Below are 20,219 nucleotides of genomic sequence, written 5' to 3' on the forward strand. Positions count from 1 at the left end.
GGGCGTCACTCTGTTGCGACCAGAGCCACTCTAGCGCCTGGGGCAGAGGCCAAGGAGCCATCCCCAGCGCCCGGGCCATCTTTGCTCCAATGGAACCTCGGCTGCGGGAGGGGAAGAGAGAGACAGAGAGGAAGGAGAGGGGGAGGGGTGGAGAAGCAGATGGGCGCTTCTCCTGTGTGCCCTGGCCGGGAATTGAACCCGGGACTTCTGCACGCCAGGCCGACGCTCTACCACTGAGCCAACCAGCCAGGGCCTTCCCTTTCCTCTTTCCTTCCTTCCTTCTTTCCTTTCACAGTGGGACAGACTTCTGAATGCTCCTAGACTGGGATCCACCCCCCAATCCCTGTATGGGGCCTATGCTTGAATCATCTGAGCACCTGAGGCCTATGCTTAAACCAATAGAGCCACTAGCTGTGGGAGGAAAAGAGGGAGAGAAGGGGGAGAGGGAAGGGGAGAAAAGCAGATGGTCGCTTCTCATGTGTGCCCTGACTGGGATCAAACCCAGGATGTCCACACCCTGGGCCAACACTCTATCCACTGACCCAACCGGTCAGAGCTCATATTTTCTTTCTGAACACTTACATGTACAGTAGATGACAATGTTTTTGTTTTTAATATGAGAAAACCAATGCTTGAGAGGTAAATAACCTCTAGAATGACAGATGAAAGAAGCACTAGTTTGGGAAGCAGAGTAGCCTGATTCTGGACAAGGAGAAGAAAAAGCTAGTCTTTATTTTGACATGAAGCTCAAATCTAGTTGAGGTCAACCTGCTACTGATTCATCCCTTATCCTTTTTGGTCACATTTCCTTTGCCTATAACTTGAGTTCATCTTTAAGGTATATTCCAATTTAATACTTTGTGATTCTGGGTTGTATTGGAAGGAAAATTCTCCATCTACCAGTTTAGGTTCATGTGTTTGGAGGCCTTCAAATTGACAATAGGTTAACAGGAGCACAGAAAACAAGTTCTATTCTCATGCTTGTGGAAGCATTCAGATGAAAAGGCTCTGTGAACAGTCAGTGATGAGGTCTTAAATACCAACTTAATCAGGAAAGGGAAAGCAAATGGAGTTTTGGGGGAGACTAATGGGCTTCTGGGGGGACACAAGCATAATATGACAGTTTGTGATAGTTTATTTATGCAATTTGTCATCCAAATGCAACTGAAGCTTGCCCACCTGCCTGAAAGAGGTTCGTGGCTGCTTTACTATTGGAAGCCTTTAGTCAGATAAGGGAAGCTCTGACGGCTTCTTTCTGCATCAGCTGAATCTCAAATCCTTCAATTTAAAGTCATCTTTAAACCATTTCAGGTTTCTACATTTGAAAGAGAAAGGGAGAGGATATTCCTTAATATGCAGCAGATACTATATTTTTATTTTCAAGATGAAGAAGAATGGTAAAGGCCTTGGCCAGGTAGCTCATTTGATTAGAGCAGGAGTAGTCAACCTTTTTATACTTACCGCCCACTTTTGTATCTCTGTTAGTAGTAAAATTTTCTAACCGCCCACTGGTTCCACAGTAATGGTGATTTATAAAGTAGGGAAGTAACTTTACTTTATAAAATTTATAAAGCAGAGTTACAGCAAGTTAAAGCATATAATAATAATTACTTACCAAGTTCTTTATGTTGGATTTTTGCTAAGTTTGGCAGAATAAATCTTTATAAAACAACTTAACTATAGTTAAATCTGTCTTTTTATTTATACTTTGGTTGCTCTGCTACCACCCACCATTAAAGCTGGAATGCCTACTAGTGGGCGGTAGGGACCAGATTGACTACCACTGGGTTAGAGCAGTGGTCCCCAACCCCCAGGCCATGGACCAGTACCGGTCTGTGGGCCATTTGGTACTGGTCCACAGAGAAAGAATAAATAACTTACATTATTTCCATTTTATTTATATTTAAGTCTGAACGATGTTTTAGTTTTTAAAAATGACCAGATTCCCTCTGTTACATCCGTCTAAGACTCACTCTTGATGCTTGTCTTGGTCACATGATACATTTATCCATCCCACCCTAAAGGCCAGTCTGTGAAAATATTTTTTGACATTAAACTGGTCCATGGCCCAAAAAAGGTTGAGGACCACTGGGTTAGAGCATCATTCTGATACACGAAGGTTATAGGTTTAATTCCTGGTGAGGGCACATATAAGAATCAACCAATGAATGCATAAATAAGTGGAACAACAAATGAGATTTCTCTCTTCTTCTTTCTCTAAAATCAAGAAATAATTTTTTTAATTTTATAAAAAGGATAATAGATGTTATCAAATATGTTTTAAAAATAAATTTATTTAAATGATTAAGAGAAATAACTTGGGAGTGCTATTCTCAATGTGAATTCCAAAGAATATTAGTTTCACAGGATGCTCCATGAAAAAGGGCTCTTAGTGAAACAACTTTGGGAACACTACATACTATTATGGAATTGTGATGCACATTAGTAAATCAAAGAGTCTATTTGAATTTGTGATACTATTTTTCCATATATACTTCTAGCATTCCACAGAAATTATGTTCTGGACATCTGAGAAAACACACTGTTAGAAACATTAATGTAATAACAATATATATATAGTACTTTACAGATTATTGTTGCATATATCATTTTACTTAACCCTTATGACATATGGAGGCAGACATTAAAGAGTATTCAAGATCTAGTAAAATACATAATGCTAGCTGTTGTCACAAACAACTTGTAAACTTCAGTGGCTTAATATAATGAAGAGTTCTTTCCTGCATCATAGTCTCATGAGGGTTGGAGATAGGAGGCCTCTATGAGGGGAGAAGAAAACTATTTTTTCTTTATTCGTTTTAGTTTCATTGGCTAGGGCAGGCGTGGCCAACAGTTTTTGCCCCTGAGCCAGATTAGAAATAAAACTTTTTCACGGGCCAGATGAAATATTAAAATTAAAAAATGTTAAATACAAAAATGATTCATTTAAGTAAACAAAATTTTATTATGTAATTTGCTTATGAATAAATGTAAGTAATTTAGTACAACAAATTAATAAAAAAACTAATGGACGTGTTGAGGCGCTTTGCATCGCCTATTATTTTTTTAATATCTGGCTCTATACTTGTAGTAGCTATTCTTAACACAGCCTCCCAATGTAAATCATTCAATCTTGATCTTGTTGTATTTTATTTAGATTCATTAAAGAAAAAGTTGGTTTACAAATATAAGTTGAGCTGAAAAGTACTAAATATTCCTTGGCAAGCTTTTTAAATTTCCATATTTTCCATTATTCAATTGCTTATAAAAACTGCACAGACGAGTACAAAAGTTGTAAATCTTTAAAATGGAATTTTTTAAAAAAATAAAAAAGTATCGCAAATCCATTCAGCCAATTATTAAAAGTTAACCCTAAATTAGTCACACTCAGAATTCTTTTCTGCGTATCACTATCTTCTTAAATATCTCGATTTCCAATAATCAAAGACACTTCCGCTTCTGAGTAGCTGAGATTTTAACTTTCATTGTTGTACAATGGTTAGATATCATAGTTTATGTATAATGATTTAAAAGTACCACTTATTTCACTTCCACAGTGCGTCGTGCGAAAAATATTAAAAATTTAATCACGGGCTGGATCCAGCCCGCGGGCCATATGTTGGCCATGCCTGGGCTAGGGTTCTGCAAATTAGACTGAGAAAAGACAACTTAATAAACGAAAAACAGAATTTTATTCACATGTAGTGTCATTCATATACACTCAGTGATGAGTAATTTATAGGGATGGTTAGAACTTGGGCTTATATAGAATTTTAGCAAGGTACATTAATTTTGTAGAGCATGACAGGACAAAGGAAAAGGACTTTGAGCTGCTAGAGACGCCACATTTTGGGATGGCAAACACAAGGTGGGGCAAGAGTTTCAGTTTACAGTTGTAAGTACGTGAAACAGTCCATTCTTATATTATTATTTATTAATTATTGTATTTTTAAGGGTTTTTTTCTATAAAATATTTTTAATTATTGATTTTTTAGAGAGAGGAAAGGAGAGCAGGAGAAACATCAGTGTGTTGTTCCACTTATTTATTCATTTGTTCATTTATTGGTTGTTTCTTGTATGTGCCCTCATCATGGATCCAACCCACAACCTTGCATATTAGGATGACACTCTAACCAACTTAGCTAGCTAGCTAGAGCTCTTTCTTTCTTTTTCTTTAGATTATTTTTATTTATTTATTTTATTTACAGAGACAGAGAGAGAGTCAGAGAGAGGGATAGATAGGGACAGACAGGAATGGAGAGAGATGAGAAGCATCAATCATCAGTTTTTCATTGAGACACCTTAATTGTTCATTGATTGCTTTGTCATATATGCCTTGACTGTGGGACTTCAGCAGACCAAGTAACCCCTTGCTCGAGCCAACGACCTTGGGTCCAAGCTGGTGAGCTTTGCTCAAACCAGATGAACCCGCGCTCAAGCTGGTGACCTCGGGGTCTTGAACCTGGGTCCTCGGCATCCCAGTCCGATGCTCTTTCCACTGCACCACCACCTGGTCAGGCTAATGTTATTTTTTTAAGAGAGAGACTAAGAAGCACCAATTTGCTGTTCCACCCACTCATGCAGTCACTGCTTGATTCCTGCATGCGCTCCGACCAGGGGTGGAACCCACAACCCTGGCTCATCGGGAAAATGCTCCACCTAACTGAGCGACCAGGCCAGGGCTAATTATTGTGTTATTTTCTCTGCAAACAATTGTGAACCTACTTTTGTCCCACTCTGTATATGGGGAAACTAATGGGAGAAAAGAGCTGGTTAGTAAGGTTTATTTGTGTAGACTCTTTCTCAGCGTCAGCTCATCACTACTGATAAGGTTGTTATCCTGTTCCTGTACAGGAAGTTGGGGACATCTTCACAAAAGAATTTATATTCTGTTTTCAGGTAGATGGAGGGAAGCCAGGAATTGTTTTTTCTAACTTGCCTTCAGTTCAAAATGATCCTCATGCCAGAGTGGCATATTTTAGGGTGGCATATTCTGCTCCCCTTCCCACCTCTGCACGGTTTAATTCAGGAGTGACCCAAGTTCCGTCTTTCTAGAGTTCTAGGCTCTGGGGCCATTAAATCCTCTAGTATTTGTGTTTGGTTGGGAGATTAGGAAAGAGAGTATGTAAGGCCATGAGATGTTTTAGGGGGCCATACCTGGAAGTGTCATACATCACCTATACACGCACATTGCGTTAGCTAGAACTCAGTCACATGGCCCCAGCTAACTGCAGCAGAGGCTAGAAAATGCCATCTTTCTGTGAACCCAGGAAAAGGCTGAAACCGGATTGGTGTGGTGAACATATGGCATTTTCTCTGCCATGGTAGATTTTAAGTCAGATAGCTCTGGGTATGGATCCTTGTTCTGTCACTTTCTAATTTAGTAACCTCTATGAGTCACTCAGTACATACATGCACATGTGATTTACTTTTATTTCCTCGTGAATCCCAATATAAAATGGGGAGGATGGTTCTCACATACTACTTCAGGGGCATTTGGGATGCAAGGAGTGATGAACAATAGGTCTCAGGAACACTTAATGATTGATCCAATCGGAAAGTGGTGGAATGAAACCCTTGGTCCTAAAACTTATCCTGGGCTTTCCTCTGATTCTGTTTCAACTGCAGATAACTACATGTCTCAGGGATAATCTACTCAGAGCTCTTCCTTGTCGCTCTCCACACCAGGAAGCATTATCAGTTTTCCTTCTGCTCCCAGAATGTCCTGTGATGCATGATTGTAGGAACTGGCAAAGTCTGGTGGTTCCATTTGCAGAAGCTGTTTGTAAAATGAGTGACAGATCTCTACAAGTCCTGAGTAAGTTTGATTACCTTCATGTCACTTTACCTGTACTCTCAATAGAGTCCTTGTCTGAAGTAGAAGTGGTACCAAATTTGGATAGAAGATTTCAAAATAAACAAATATTTGAGAACATGATATGTGAATTATTGAAAAGATAAACCGAAAGCTATTATAATCATTAATGTTATCATACAAGGCATGTATAATCCTTAGACTTGGACATAGCTTTGATATCATAGTTTAATAACCATAGAAGATCCAGTAAATCCACTTGAAAGCTCTTTTGCTCCTGTTGTTTTAAAATATTAGACATTTTAAGCAGAAGTGATGAAAAAGAAGGGTTAAGCTTTGTGCTCTTATTATTTTATTTACTACCACAGGATGTCCCCATACAATTTTAAGCTAGTAGTGTTCAAGGCCCAAAGCTTAAAAGTTGTAAAGGATATATATTCAGTGAAATATAAGCCACTCAGTTCCCTCCCAGAAAGAAGTTATAGAATATAATCTCTTGTTTATATATATAAACATATAGAAATGTATTGTTTCTCTTCTTTGAATTGTAGCATACCATTCACATTCTTTGGCCATTTGTTTTTTTCCCATTTAACTAAATCTCATGGAAAGCATTCTGTTAGTGGACTTATAGAACTGCCTTATTCTATTTAATGGCTGAATCATATTCTATTGGAAGGATATACTATAAGAATAGTTGTTTCTTAACCTAGAGCTGTTTTCTCTGAACATATGTACCCTGATTTATCAATGTCACCCCATTAAAATTAATAAAAAAAAAAACTAAATTAAAGGCAACAAGGAATATGAAAAAAAAAAAGAATAGTTGTTTCTAAACTTTTGCTGTTGTAACGGTGCTAACATGCATTTCTTTGTACATATACAAATTTAAACAAGCAGGGAAAATTCCAGAAAGCAAAATTACTGGGTCAAAATGTGTCTGCATTTTAAATTTTGAGAGATTTGTTTGCCAAATGACCCTCCAAAGAAGTCTGGGCCACTCTTTACATTGTAGTCTAAGCAGCCACCATTCACATTGTAGTCGAATAAATTTCACCCCTGGAAATGGACAACATGGCAGCTTTGACAGAGGATGTATCAGTTTATGCTTCATCAACAAATATGAGAGAAATAGCCCATGCATTTTTCTACAGTGTTACCAAACTTTGGTCTTTACCATTCTGAAAAAAAGAATCTCTTAATTTTAATTTTCTCATTATGAATGAGGTTGTGTTGGTTTTCTTATATCTCAGTTCCATTTGTATATCATATTCAGAGAGCTATCAGTTTTTCCCTCTTGCTCGTTTTTCCATTTGTTAGTATTTTACTTTTTTATTTGGGAGGTTTTAGGTTTCTAAGGCAGCTGATCCTTTTTCAACAATATAAGTTACAAATTTTTTTTTTTAGGTTATAAAAACTGCTTTTACTTTGTGGTACTTTTGCCATGCACAATTATTTAAACATATTTTTATAAAGTCTACTATATGTGAGTTTGGATCATACTTCAAAAAGACTTTCTCACTCTGAAATTTAAAAGAAAAGTTTCCATGCTCCCACTAGAATTTTTTTTTAAAGATGCGATAGTCCAACTCAGAAGTCATGTTTTATTTTTATTTTTTATTTATTTTAGAGAGAAGGGAAGGAAGATAGAGACAGACTGACACATATAGAAACATCTATCTGTTCCTATATGTGACTGACTAAAGCAACCTTTGTGTATAGGGACCATGCTCTAACCCAGGGGTCAGGAACCTATGGCTCACAAGCCAGATGTGGCTCTTTTGATGGCTGCATCTGGCTCGCAGACGAATCTTTAATAAAAAAAATAATAACGTTAAAAATATAAAACATTCTCATGTATTACAATCCATTCATTTCCTACCGTTCATGTTCATGGTTGTGGGTGGCTGGAGCCAATCACAGCTGTCCTCTGGGACAACACCAAATTTTTATTGGATAATGCGTAACATACATGGGTCATTGTATGGCTCTCGTGGAATTACATTTTTAAATATGTGGCGTTCATGGCTCTCTCAGCCAAATAGGTTCCTGACCCCTGCTCTAACCAACCAAGCTATGTGTCCAGGGCCCTACTAGAATTTTTAATGTTTCATTTTTATGTTTAAAACTTTGATCCAGATGAAGTTTATCTTGATTAAATTTGATTCTTTTCTGGATCAGTTTCCACTTGTCCCCAGACATCTATCGAATGAACTGTTTTATTTCCACTAATATGTAATACCACCTTTATCATATACTAAAGTCTCATGTGTATTTGAATCCATTTATGGAATGTGTGCTACACTGATCTGCTTTTCACACATTTCGGTCAACTGTGTGTGTGTGTGTGTGTGTGTGTGTGTGTGTGTCAGAAACAGAAAGAAAGAGAGACAGAGAGAAGGACAGGTTGGGACTGACAGACAGGAAGGGAGAGAGATGAGAAGCATCAATTCTTCATTGCAGCACCTTAGTTGTTCAGTGATTATTTTCTCATATGTGCCTTGACCTGGGGCTACAGCAAAGCAAATGACCCCTTGCTCAAGCCAGTGACCTTGGGCTCAAGCCAGTGACCTTTGGGCTCAAGCCAGTGACCATGGGGTCATATCTATGAACCCAAGCTCAAGCCAGCAAGCCCACGCTCAAGCCGATGAGCCCGTGCTCAAGCTGGCAACCTCAGGTTTTCAAACCTGGGTCCTCTGCAGCCCAGGCTGATACTCTATCCACTGAGCCATTGTCTGGTCAGGCTGGGTCAACTATTTTAATGACATTAGTTTGATAATACATTTTAACAATGGATAAGTTTATTTTCTGAGAATTGTCCTTCAAAGGTACAATAATCAAGATTGTAACCTCAGTAATACTATATAAAATATTATTATTGATATAATTTAAAAACCATATCCATATATACCAGGTATTTATAAAGTTTAAAGACATAGATAATATATATTATTTTTTATATATTGAAAATATCCTTGCTGACATATATGTTTATATGTGTGTATTCACCTATATGTCTTCAGACTTTATAAATAACCTTATCAATTTTTAACTTGAAAATCATGAAACATGAGATCTATCAAGTAATCAAGCATAAATGTAAACTATCATTTCTTCAGAATCCTGAATTTGAGTTTTTAATTCCAATGATACCTAATCAGGGAGAAAATTTTTTTCTGTAATAAATATGGTCCAGGATGATATCCTTACAAAACATATTTTATGGGTTATACCATTAGAAATGTGAAATATTTTCTATTTCTCACATTAAAGGACCCAGTAGAAACTGAGGGAGGATTTTGGGGGGAGGAGGCAGAGTAAATATTTACATGGCTGTTCTACACCCTTCAGAGCAGTGTTGGGCATCTTTGCAAGAATCTTCTCTCAACACTCTGGTGCAGATGCTTAAATCAGCCATCACTGCTCACCTGAATTATTGGACTGAAACAGAACAGAGTCACTGCAATGTTAAAGCTCTTCTAGGAGTGATGAAGATAGTATATAAGGTAAGGGTTCCTAAACGAATTTATATACCATTTTACCAAATCTCTTAGGTTTCAGCCAATCAGTCTTGTTATGTTTTTCACAGCAGAAAGAAATATTTTATTTAGCCTTTCAGAATTTAAAATTTTGCTTGTTTTGCTAACCAGATAGACTCAGAAGGACTACCTTACATATTATATAGAATTTATTAGATATGCAAATACTCAAATATGAGAATGATTTCGCTTTTTCATTAGAGTACATAGCATAATATAGAAGTAATCAAGGTTAGGCTACTATTGGCCCTGGCCAGTTGACTCAGTGAATAGAGCGTTAGCCTAGTGTATGAATGTTCTGGGTTCAATTCTCAGTCAGGGCACATGGGAGAAGTGACCATCTGCTTTTCTCCCCCTTCCTCTCCCCTTTCTCTCCCTCTTCTCCTCCCACAGCCAGTGGCTTGTTTGGAGTGATGCCCTGGGAGCTGAGGATAGCTAGGTTGGTCCCAGTGGTCAGCCTCAAGAGCTAAAAATAGCTTGGTTGATTTGAGCATTGGCCCCAAACAAGGGTTGCTGGGTGGATCCCAGTTGGGGCACATGTGGGAGTATGTCTCACTATCTCCCTTCCTCTCACTTAAAAAGAAAAAGGTTAGGCTACTGACATTCCACCTCTTTTGCTTACTTCACAATCTAAAGCACAGGTATTCCTGCATAAGGCAATTAGGCACATTACACAAATTGCAACAATAACATAACTCATAGAGTTTCAACAATTACAAAAGTACATTTCATCAGTGTCTGAGCACTTTGCCAAAAGTGCAAAATGTCCTCGGACTTCTTTCTAGCCACGGGAAAAGCTTCCTAGGGCAGGGGAGGGCCTCCAGCAAAGCCACCCCCCAACCCCATCAGAGTATTTCACATTGTCCAAAATCTGTAAGTCCTTCCAACAAAGGAGCCAGTGCCCACTCTGGTCATAGTCCAGGAATCAGTCCATGCACATGGGGCCTCAGCCACCCCCCTCATCCCTGCCATCCTGGCAGGTCTTACACTGTCTCAAGGAGGGACATGTGGCAATGGCAGTCAGCATTTCCATCTCTGCTCCAGAGAGCATGATGGCAGCCAGCCCTATGTCCCAAAATCGCAGACCTACCAGGAGCACAGTAAGAACTCCTTGCTGCTGGGCTCTTACCTTCTGGAGACTGTGGATTGCAACTCCAGGTCGATTCTCCTCATCCTCCAAAGAGGAACTGAAAATACCAGCTCCTGCTGCTAGGCTTCAGCCCCTGGCTGCCACTGCCTTCTGCTCTGCAGGCCTTGCAGCCCCAGCCCCGGCCTCAGCCCCCGCCTCCTGCTGCAGCTGGCTCTCCACAACGTCCAGGGCAAGCTACAACTCATGAACCTTCTCCAGCGGCTGCTCCATTTCCAAGCGAATCTCGTGAACCTGGTCGGCCTCCTTCAGTGCTTGCTCCAGCTCCAGGGTCGGCATCTGTTTCTCCCACATTTGCTCCAGCTCCTTCCACTGCTCGGTTTGCAGGTCCTGGGCAGCCTCTTCCACAAGCTCTCAGTTTCCTCACTCATGGCTGTAATAGTCAGCCAGCCTATGGTCCCCAAAAGGACAGCCATGGGGAACCATAACAGCAGCCAGTCCTCTACTCCAGTGCTCAAAGGTGGTGGTGGCTCCATACCAAACTGATCCAAATCCTGCCAGAGACTACGCCAAATGTATGGCCAGTAGCCACAGTCACCATCACAGCCGCCTGGCCCATGCAGGTTCAGGTTTGATTTGGACAGATGGTAATGAAACAACGGAGCCAAGAACTGGTGGGCCATGACCTTTAATCCTAGCTTGCACCCCGCGGGCAAGAAATACACACAGTGTGAAAACACTTCCCTTTCCATTCAGGGCTCCCAAAGCCACTGATTCATCCGAGTATTCCTAGAATCAAAGGTTTCTACCTCACCAGCCTTTTTCACCTCTGTTCCCCATCTCCTTCTCTCTGCACAAACTCTGCACAAACTGGCTTCTCCTTCAGCACTCCACCATCTTGTCTGCTTCTCCTCTGCAATGCTAATTTCAGGAACCAAGAGAGAAAGCCCCTGGTCTGCCCTCATTTTATTGTGTAGAAATCCAAACCTTTAAGCCAATATACAAATAAGGAAGTCTCTGATGCAAAGTCACTTATCTGAGACATAAATGAGATTTCTCATAAGAGTGCACCACCTCACATCATGTCAAGGGTGTGGGGAAAAGCTTAGTTTTCAAAAGATCTTAGTATTAAAAGGGAGGGAAAGGCTTAGTCTTAAAACTAAGCTTTAGGCTATAATGACTTTGCCGGCCTACAGCCTGTCTCCCACACCCAATGCAAACTATAAGCGAGCAAACATATATATCATATTTACAAACATATTTTACCAACAGCTACTAATAAACTTAATGACTGTTGGAGGATAGGGTTGAGCCAGAGCATTTTATTTATTTATTTATTTATTTATTTATTTTTTGTATTTTTCTGAAGCTGGAAACGGGGAGAGACAGTCAGACAGACTCCCGCATGTGCCCGACCGGGATCCACCCGGCACGCCCACCAGGGGCCACGCTCTACCCACCAGGGGGCGATGCTCTGCCCCTCCAGGGCGTCGCTCCGCAGCAACCAGAGCCACTCCAGTGCCTGGGGCAGAGGCCAAGGAGCCATCCCCAGCGCCCGGGCCATCCCCGCTCCAATGGAGCCCCGGCCGCGGGAGGGGAAGAGAGAGACAGAGAGGAAGGGGGGGGGGGGTGGAGAAGCAAATGGGCGCCTCTCCTATGTGCCCTGGCCGGGAATCGAACCCAGGTCCCCCGCACGCCAGGCCGACGCTCTACCGCTGAGCCAACCGGTATTTGATTAATTCTCTTATTTTAAATAAAACAAGAGAATTAAATTGGTACTATTCAATTTAAAAATTAGCTAAAATAAGATGCTTTTATAAATACAAATTGCTAAATGGCAATCAAAGCAAATTTCACCACAAAATAGCAACCTCAATAGGAGAAAATGTGACCTATTGCTTTTCAGAAGTACTAATGTAGTACAATATTTCTAAAGTAGTATATTTGTTTTTTTCTCTAGCTCTATTGAGATATAATTGACACATAACATTGTGTAAGTTTAAGGTGTGCTGTGTATTGATTTGATACACTTATGTATTACAAATGATTACCACCATAGCTTTGGTGTAATTTGAGGTAATACCTCCATTACCTCAAATAATTACCATTTCTTTATTGTGATGATAACACTTAATTTCTCCTCTCTCAGTAATAATGAAGTATATAGTACAGTGCAGTTAACTATAATCCCCATGCTCTGCATTAGGTCTCCAGAATTCATTCATTTTATAACTGGAAGTTTGTATTACTTTATAATCTCCGCATTTTCCTCATTGCCAAGCTTCTGACAACCATCATTCTACTTTCTGTTTCTATTAGTTCAGCTTTTTAAGCTTCCACATATAAGTGAATTCATACAGTATTTGTCTTTCTCTGTCTGTCTTATCTCACTTAGCAGAATGTCCTCAAGTTCTGTTCATGTTTTTGCTAATGTAAGAATTTTCTCTCGCCTGACCAGGCAGTGGTGCAGTGGATAGAGCGTCGGACTGGGAGGCGGAGGACCCAGGTTCGAGACCCCGAGGTCACCAGCTTGAGCGCGGGCTCATCTGGTTTGAGCAAAGCTCACCAGCTTGGACCCAAGGTCACTGGCTTGAGCAAGGGGTTATACTCAGTCTGCTGAAGGCCCGCAGTCAAGGCACATATGAGAAAGCAATCAATGAACAATTAAGGTGTCGCAATGCGCAAAGAAAAACTAATGATTGGTGCTTCTCATCTCTCCGTTCCTGTCTATCCCTCTCTCTGTCTCTGTAAAAAGACATCTATGTATATGTATGTATGTATATAGTATATATTCTTTATTCATTTATTCATCCATGGATGCTTAGGCTGTTTCTCTGTCTTGGATATTGTAAACAAGGCTGCAATAAACATGGGTGGGCAGAGATCCCTTAAAGATAATAACTTAATTTTCCTTGGATATATCTCCAGAAGTGGGATTACTGGGTCATATGATAGTTCAGTTTTTAATTTTTTGAGGAACCTTCAAGATGTTTCCATAGGGGCTGCTGCAATTTACATTCCCACCAACAATGCACAAGAGTTCCCTTTTATTTACATCCTCAACACTTATCTTTTGTCATTTTGACGATAGCCATTCTAATAGCTATGAGGTGAAATCTCCTTGTGGTTTTGATTTGCATCTCCTTGATGATTAGTGATGTTGAGCACATTTTCATGTACCTGTTGGCCATCTGAATAGAAATACCTATTCGGTTCCTCTGCTTATTTCATAATCAGAATGGGTTTTGCTCAGCTGTATGAGTTCTGTATATATTTTAGATGCCAATCCCTTATCAGATGCATATTTGCGATAATTTCTCACATTCCATAGGTTGCCTTTCATTTTGTTGAGTGTTTTTGTTTTGCTTTGGCTTTTTTGCTGTGTATATATTTTTTAATTTGATCCAGTTTATTTAGTTAGTTTTGCTTTTGGTGTCATAGCCAAAAAAAAACCCTGCCAAGACCAATGTCAAGGAGCTTTCCCCCTATGTTTTCTTCCAGGAGTTTTATGGTTTTAGGCTTATGTTTAAGTCTTTAAAGCATTTTGAGCTAATTTTTCTGAGTGGGATAAGATAGGGGTCCAACTTCATTCTTCTGAATGTGGTTTTCTAATTTTCCCAGCTGAATTTATTGAAGAGATTATCCTTTCCCTATTGAATATTCTTGGCTCCCTTGTCAAATATGCAAGGATTTATTTCTGGGCTATTGATTTTGTTCTGTTGGTCTGTGTGTCCATTTTTATGCCAATACCATACTATTTTGATCACTATAGCTTTGTAGTACAGTTATAAATCAGGAGGTGTGAAACTGCTAGCTTTATTCTTCTTTCTTAGCATTGGTTAGTCTGTTCAGGGTCTTGTGGTTTCATACAAGTTTTAAAATTGTTTTTCCTACTTATGTGAAGAATGCAATTGGAATTTTGAGAGAAATTGCATTGAATCTTTATGTATTATGTACATATTAACAATATTAATTTTTCTAACCCTGTGAACACAGAATATCTTTCCATTTTCTTCAACTTCTGTTATCAGGGGACTTCTGGTTTTCAATGTACAGATCTTTCACCCCCCTTGATTAAAATTGATTCCTAAAGTATTTCATTGGTTTTGGCGCTATTGTGAATGGCAAATTGGAGTCTTAAGAAGACAAATATGAATCATGTGGTGTCAAATATTTTTTAAAGTAATATATAAAAGAGAAATACTTGGCATAAAATGATTGGGGATTTAAAAAGAGAAACTATGAGGACTTAAGATGTTTTGTAATGGACTTCTCTCTGTGATGTGTACTTTTTATTTCTGATATTAGTTCTTTGATATTTTTTTTCTTCCTGGATCAGTCTTGTTGTTGTTGTTTGTTTTTTAAAGAACCAACCTTAAAAAGGATTACTTATTATTATCTATTCAATTACATTTTACATTCAATATTATTCTGTATTAGTCTCAGATGTACAGAAAAATGGTTAGAAAATCATGTACTTGATAATGTAGTCCCCCCCCACTGCTTCAAGTACCCAAGAACCAACAATTTTACTTGTAGATTCTCTCTTCTATACATCTGGGTTTTTTCTACTTAATTGATGTTCTTAGAATCTTTACTTCTTGCCTTCTATCCTTTGAATTTGTTTGATTTGATGGAGTGGCCCTGGACAGTTGGCTCAGTGGTAGAGCCTTGGCCAGGCATGTGGAAGTCCCAGGTTCAATTCCCAGGCAGGGCACACAGAAGAAGTGCCCATCTGCTTCTCCATCCTTCCCCCTCTCTTCCTTTCCTGCAGCCATGGCTCCATTGGAGCAAAATTGGCCCGGGAGGTGAGGATGGCTCCATGGCCTTTGCCTCAGGCTCTAGAATGGCTCCAGTTGCAGCAGAGCAATACCCCAAATAGGCTGAGCATTGCCCCCTGGTGGACATACTGATTTGATGGAGCTTTAGATTACTGATTTTCCAGCATGTCTGTGAGAGGCCTTCTAGAACCCCTTAAGTCCTTCTTCAATGAGAAACTGTATCCTAGATGCCTGATTTTTAACCTACTAGGCCATGGATCACTGGTTGGTAGTTGACGGCTAATGGAAGCTTATAGAAACACATCCACAATCATATGTTTACATACTGTCTATGACTACTTTATGCTACAAAATGGCAGGATTGAATAGTTGCACCAGAGACTGTTTGGTCCCACTCTCAAAATATTTACTTTCTGGATTTAAGTAAGAGTTTGCCAACTATTATACTAGACAGTAAGCTATGTGTAAGCCAGGACACTTTTGAGCTTATGTGTTGTCCCACACTTAACAAATAGTGTATACTGAATTAATATTCACTAAGTAATGGAAAAAGAGCTGAATTTGTCAAAAGTACCTTGTGTTATTATGATTCTTTTATACTCAAGATCTAGAAACTGTTTCCAGTAAACCTGTGCCCTAGGAATTGTTTTATTATCTCAACTGCCAACATCTTATATCTCTTACAATATTAGTGAAAATTGGAGAAATGATAGATCAAAAACTCTACTTCATCATTGATAAATGCATTGGGTTGATCTCTATTCTGCTATTATAGCCACATATACATAATAGCTTAAATCATTGGTTAATAGCAAATGATATTTATAGGTTGTATTCTCTTTAAGGTAAACAAAGCTAACTGTCAACTACCAGAGAATACTTTCAACATAAATGAACTTTCCAATTGGTTGAACTTCTATGAAGAAAGAAGAAGAATGGCATGTAGGGATAATAATCAGGTAAGAGTAACATTTTTACCTCTGAATATTTTCATACTTTAAAGGGGGACACATTAGTAGCTGTGTAGGTTTCTCTCAGATAAATCAATATTTGAAAATATTCTTATTGCAATGCTGAATTTCCTAAATTAGATGGTCATTGAAAATTTAAACATGTTTCATTCATAAAACAAATGCATTTTCCTAGAAATTTGTTTCTAAATAATTTGGAGTCTTAAAAACAGATTCAAAAAGTACAGAGGGAAATAATTAAAGATGATGAGTTAAAGAAATCAAGCTTGTTTCTTCTTTTAATTGTCAAAATGGTTATCTTTGTTTGTTTTTTAGATATCATCAGGAAGCTTCAGTCCCATTATTTTCAGTGAATTTCCATTTATCTTTAATTTGCTATCCAAAATTAAATTATGGCAAGCGGATTCTGATTTAAAAAAGCGGGTATGCATGTCTTATTTTTTTTTATCTTGTAAAATTTCAAACATATACCAAAGAAAGATAACATTGTAATGAACCCCATGACAAAGTCTGATCAGTTATCAGCATTTTGCCCCCTTTTCATTTATGGTTTTTGTTGTTTTTGTAGTTATTGGTATTTGTGCTGAATTATATTGAAGCAAGTCCCAGGGCCCACATGCTTCTCACGTCTCCATGCTTCAGTGCATTATTTCTGGTTATTTCCCTCTTATTTATGCTGAGAGTAAGCAGTGTGTTCAGTTGGAAACTACATGGTTTTTCCATTGCAATGTTTCCCGTCAACTGTTTATTTAATAATTTCACCCATTGTTTTTGTTGAGGTTTACAAAATAGTGATATTTCTAACATTATAATTTCTTCCAAACTTGTGAATTAAATCCTGTAAAGAACTTTTCTTCACCAATCAGGGTTGTTCGGCTACCCTGAAAAGTTATCCATATAGAAAGGCAGAATGATACTTAATCCATTTTATTAATTATTAAATGTTCTGTGCACAGAAGTTGTACGTATTGTTACTACCATCAATGTAGGAAATGCTTCTTTTACACTCTCACCAATGCAGTGTTACCAAGCTTTGTGATCTTTTCCAACTCAGTGGGTTAACCATATATTTCAATTTAATTTTAACTTCTCATTATTATATGATCCCTGAACTGTCGCTTTCTTTAGATAATATCCATTGTTTTCCTACTGTGAGAAATACTGAAATGATAGACTAACTGCTCTTTTTCTCTCCGCTGTACAGTTTTACTGACAATATGATGTTCTTAGTTGTTAGTCTTTGGATTTTCATATTTGCTTAAGAGTCCTGGAGCTTGATTTGTAAGCCCCAGCTGCTATCCTTTTATTCCTAGTGAGTTTATTCCGTTCTCCATTTTCTCTTCTGTTCATTTTCTGGTATCTGTATTATTTCCACAGAACACGTGCATGCTATTTACCTCTCTTACCATCCTCAGCCGTAGTTCACAGTCATGCTCACTCCATGCCCAGACATTATGCTAAAGATTTTTCGAATATTTTTTGATTGCTGAGGCTTGTTTTCTAGGCTATTCCTCAGGAAAGGTTCCTATCTATTTTCTCTGATGTTTATACTTTAAAGACTCACAGGAATCAGAAATAAACCCATTACTTTTACTAATAATTCAAAGGACATAGGGCATCTATGTGAAACATGGAAAAGTCTGGAATATCACATGCACAAAAGGAGTCATTTCAGTAATAAAACATTCCATTTTTATACTGTATTAATTGTGTAGCTTTTATTAACATTTTCCAATGAGCCATAGCTGATAAATCCATAAATGCCACATTTATTTATAATAAGCAACCTAGAGGGACAAGGTACATCTTGCTAAAAACAGTCCACAGAGAATGACTCTCCTGGGGATCGTTATTAGTGTCTGTCATCAGATTAGACTTGGTCATCTCTTCTTTTCCAGCCCCCTTTAAAAAAAACAACTTTTCTGACATTCCTGGCAATGGGAGAAAATATATTAAATCTTTCATTCCCAATTGTAACGTCCTCTTAAGTTCCCTTTAAGCAAATCTTTCCCTCTGTGTTATTTTCTTCTGTAGCAATTTTGTGTTACTGAGGGTTGAGTGAATACTGGACCCAGGCAGTTTACACATCATGAGGCTTTGGGAAGTGCTTTAGGAAAAGAAAACTTAGTTGTAGCTGTCATGGGTGAAGTCAGAAAGCAGACTCCAGAATCCTGTCCTCCAGAGAAGATATGATAGACATAGTCAAATTGTAAGCTATGTTTATTATAATTAGTTCAAATGCACAAATGTAGAAATGGGACACCTATACATGGAGAGTGGGAGTAGAGAAACTGGAAAATAATACTGTATACAGGTTACAAGTCCAATTCTTGGTTAGGTGAGAGAAGGCTGGGCCTACAATAGGACACATAGACCTGCCCCTGCTAGAGTCACTGCAGGATATTATCGGCCAGTTCCTTCATTCAGAGCCTTGGGACATGTCACTTAGCAGTCAGAGTTGCTGAAGTGTCCCATTGCTGCAGATTCCTGAGCACAGGAGGAGATGACCCACTACCAAGAAGAACAAGAAATGGCACTTGTTCCATCCCCCAATTGATGTGGAGCTTCACAATAAATACTTAGGGAACAGCAAGAAGAATCTAATGGAATCACATATAATTTCTCAGTAGAGATTGGTGGCAGAAATCTGGGACTGGGCTTTCCCAAACCCAGAACCACACATACACTTCTCTGAGATGTTTGTAGAGTACTAATATGGGCAACCACAACCAGCCTGGAAAACTGGAATAGGACAGCTATTGTCCACCAGTCTAGCTGTCACAATGGTGGCATTGGTATATCAGTCCTTTATTGTCCTCATGAGATAGCAGAAACCCTAGAGGAATGTTAAAGGTCAAAGCAAGCATAGTAATTCCAACACTAGATTTATAATCCAAGACAGGTCCGCAGAAACAAGATCAGGGGACTCAAGTGGTGTGGATTTGTTGAGAATTCAAAAAAGTTTAATGGAAGTACTATGTAGGGTGACAGAGAACAATGCTAGGTACAAAGTGAGGCCACCACTGGTATAGTTTTAGGAAGTTTTCATGCACATTCAGTAGGTGGATCATAGTTATTTGAAGAAGAATCTTCTCTGAGCAAGTTTTTCCTGTAGATTTTTTCTACATTCTAACATTATCCCTGAACTCCTAAACTGCCCTATATTCTTGAGGATTAGTGTGTAACAACTCTTCTTCTTAAGACTGAGGAGTGACTGTCTCAGCATGTTGAACATCACTATTGCTTTAAGAATCATGTTTAACAAGTGATCCAAGATAGCTTTTAATTACTTCCCTGTACATCCAAGATGATTAATCCCTTGTACACAATTTTTGGGTACCATAGTTTCTCAGATCTACCATCTTTTTATCTTCCATAGTGTACCTATGATGCTCTTTTCACTAAATAATTATAGTATGAGTGTATATCAGACAGAAGACGTTTCTTTGAGGTATTCAATACTTCCTAATATTCCTATGAGATTTCTAAAATATTTCTTTTTCTAGGAATTAGAGCATCTTGCGCAAATTATTCCACCAGGAACGAGTGAATTCTCTTCACCCAAATTTTTACTTCGAGTCAGACGATGTCACCTAATTGAAGATACTGTTCGTCAGTTAAGCCAAGCTGAAGTCACTGACCTCAGGAAAGCATTAGTGGTACAGTAAAATATCTCACTGGGCAATTTTACTAATGCGGGAAGGAAGCATTTATATTATATAGCAAAGGAAGAGCCTGCATTTGCAACTACAGTTATCAGCCTTATGATTTCCTGAATTCCTCACTTACCCTTCACAGAAAAGCTATGGGATGTATAGTTGAACAGTGGGATTATGATTTAACTAGTAGCTACCTATGACTATAAAAATGCCACATAATGAACCATCCCAAAGTTTAATGACTTAAAATAACAGTAATTTATTTTGCCTGCAATCAGTTGAGGATTGGCTGATCTAGGTTGAACTCATCTGGGTGGCTTTGCAGATTTTGAATGCATATGTTTACATGTTTGGGAGTTGGCTAGGG

General features: G+C 38.6%; 2 protein-coding genes across 3 annotated transcripts in view; both read left to right on the forward strand.

The window, feature by feature from the left end:
- HERC3 (HECT and RLD domain containing E3 ubiquitin protein ligase 3) overlaps positions 1-20,219 on the forward strand; it is an 809,237-nt gene that overhangs the window by 426,601 nt on the left and 362,417 nt on the right. The window lies entirely within an intron of this gene.
- Positions 1-20,219, forward strand: part of HERC6 (HECT and RLD domain containing E3 ubiquitin protein ligase family member 6) — an 89,870-nt gene that overhangs the window by 55,258 nt on the left and 14,393 nt on the right. The window contains exons 12-16 of one of the 2 annotated variants that reach the window (XM_066385436.1): positions 5,629-5,818; positions 9,167-9,321; positions 16,068-16,181; positions 16,509-16,616; positions 19,700-19,852. In XM_066385436.1, the coding sequence (XP_066241533.1) occupies positions 5,629-5,818; positions 9,167-9,321; positions 16,068-16,181; positions 16,509-16,616; positions 19,700-19,852 (720 nt within the window). The remainder of the gene's footprint in view (positions 1-5,628; positions 5,819-9,166; positions 9,322-16,067; positions 16,182-16,508; positions 16,617-19,699; positions 19,853-20,219) is intronic. The other variant, XM_066385437.1, reaches the window with a different exon arrangement.

The sequence above is a fragment of the Saccopteryx leptura genome, chromosome 5 (assembly GCF_036850995.1).
Source record: "Saccopteryx leptura isolate mSacLep1 chromosome 5, mSacLep1_pri_phased_curated, whole genome shotgun sequence".
Lineage (NCBI taxonomy): Eukaryota > Metazoa > Chordata > Mammalia > Chiroptera > Emballonuridae > Saccopteryx > Saccopteryx leptura.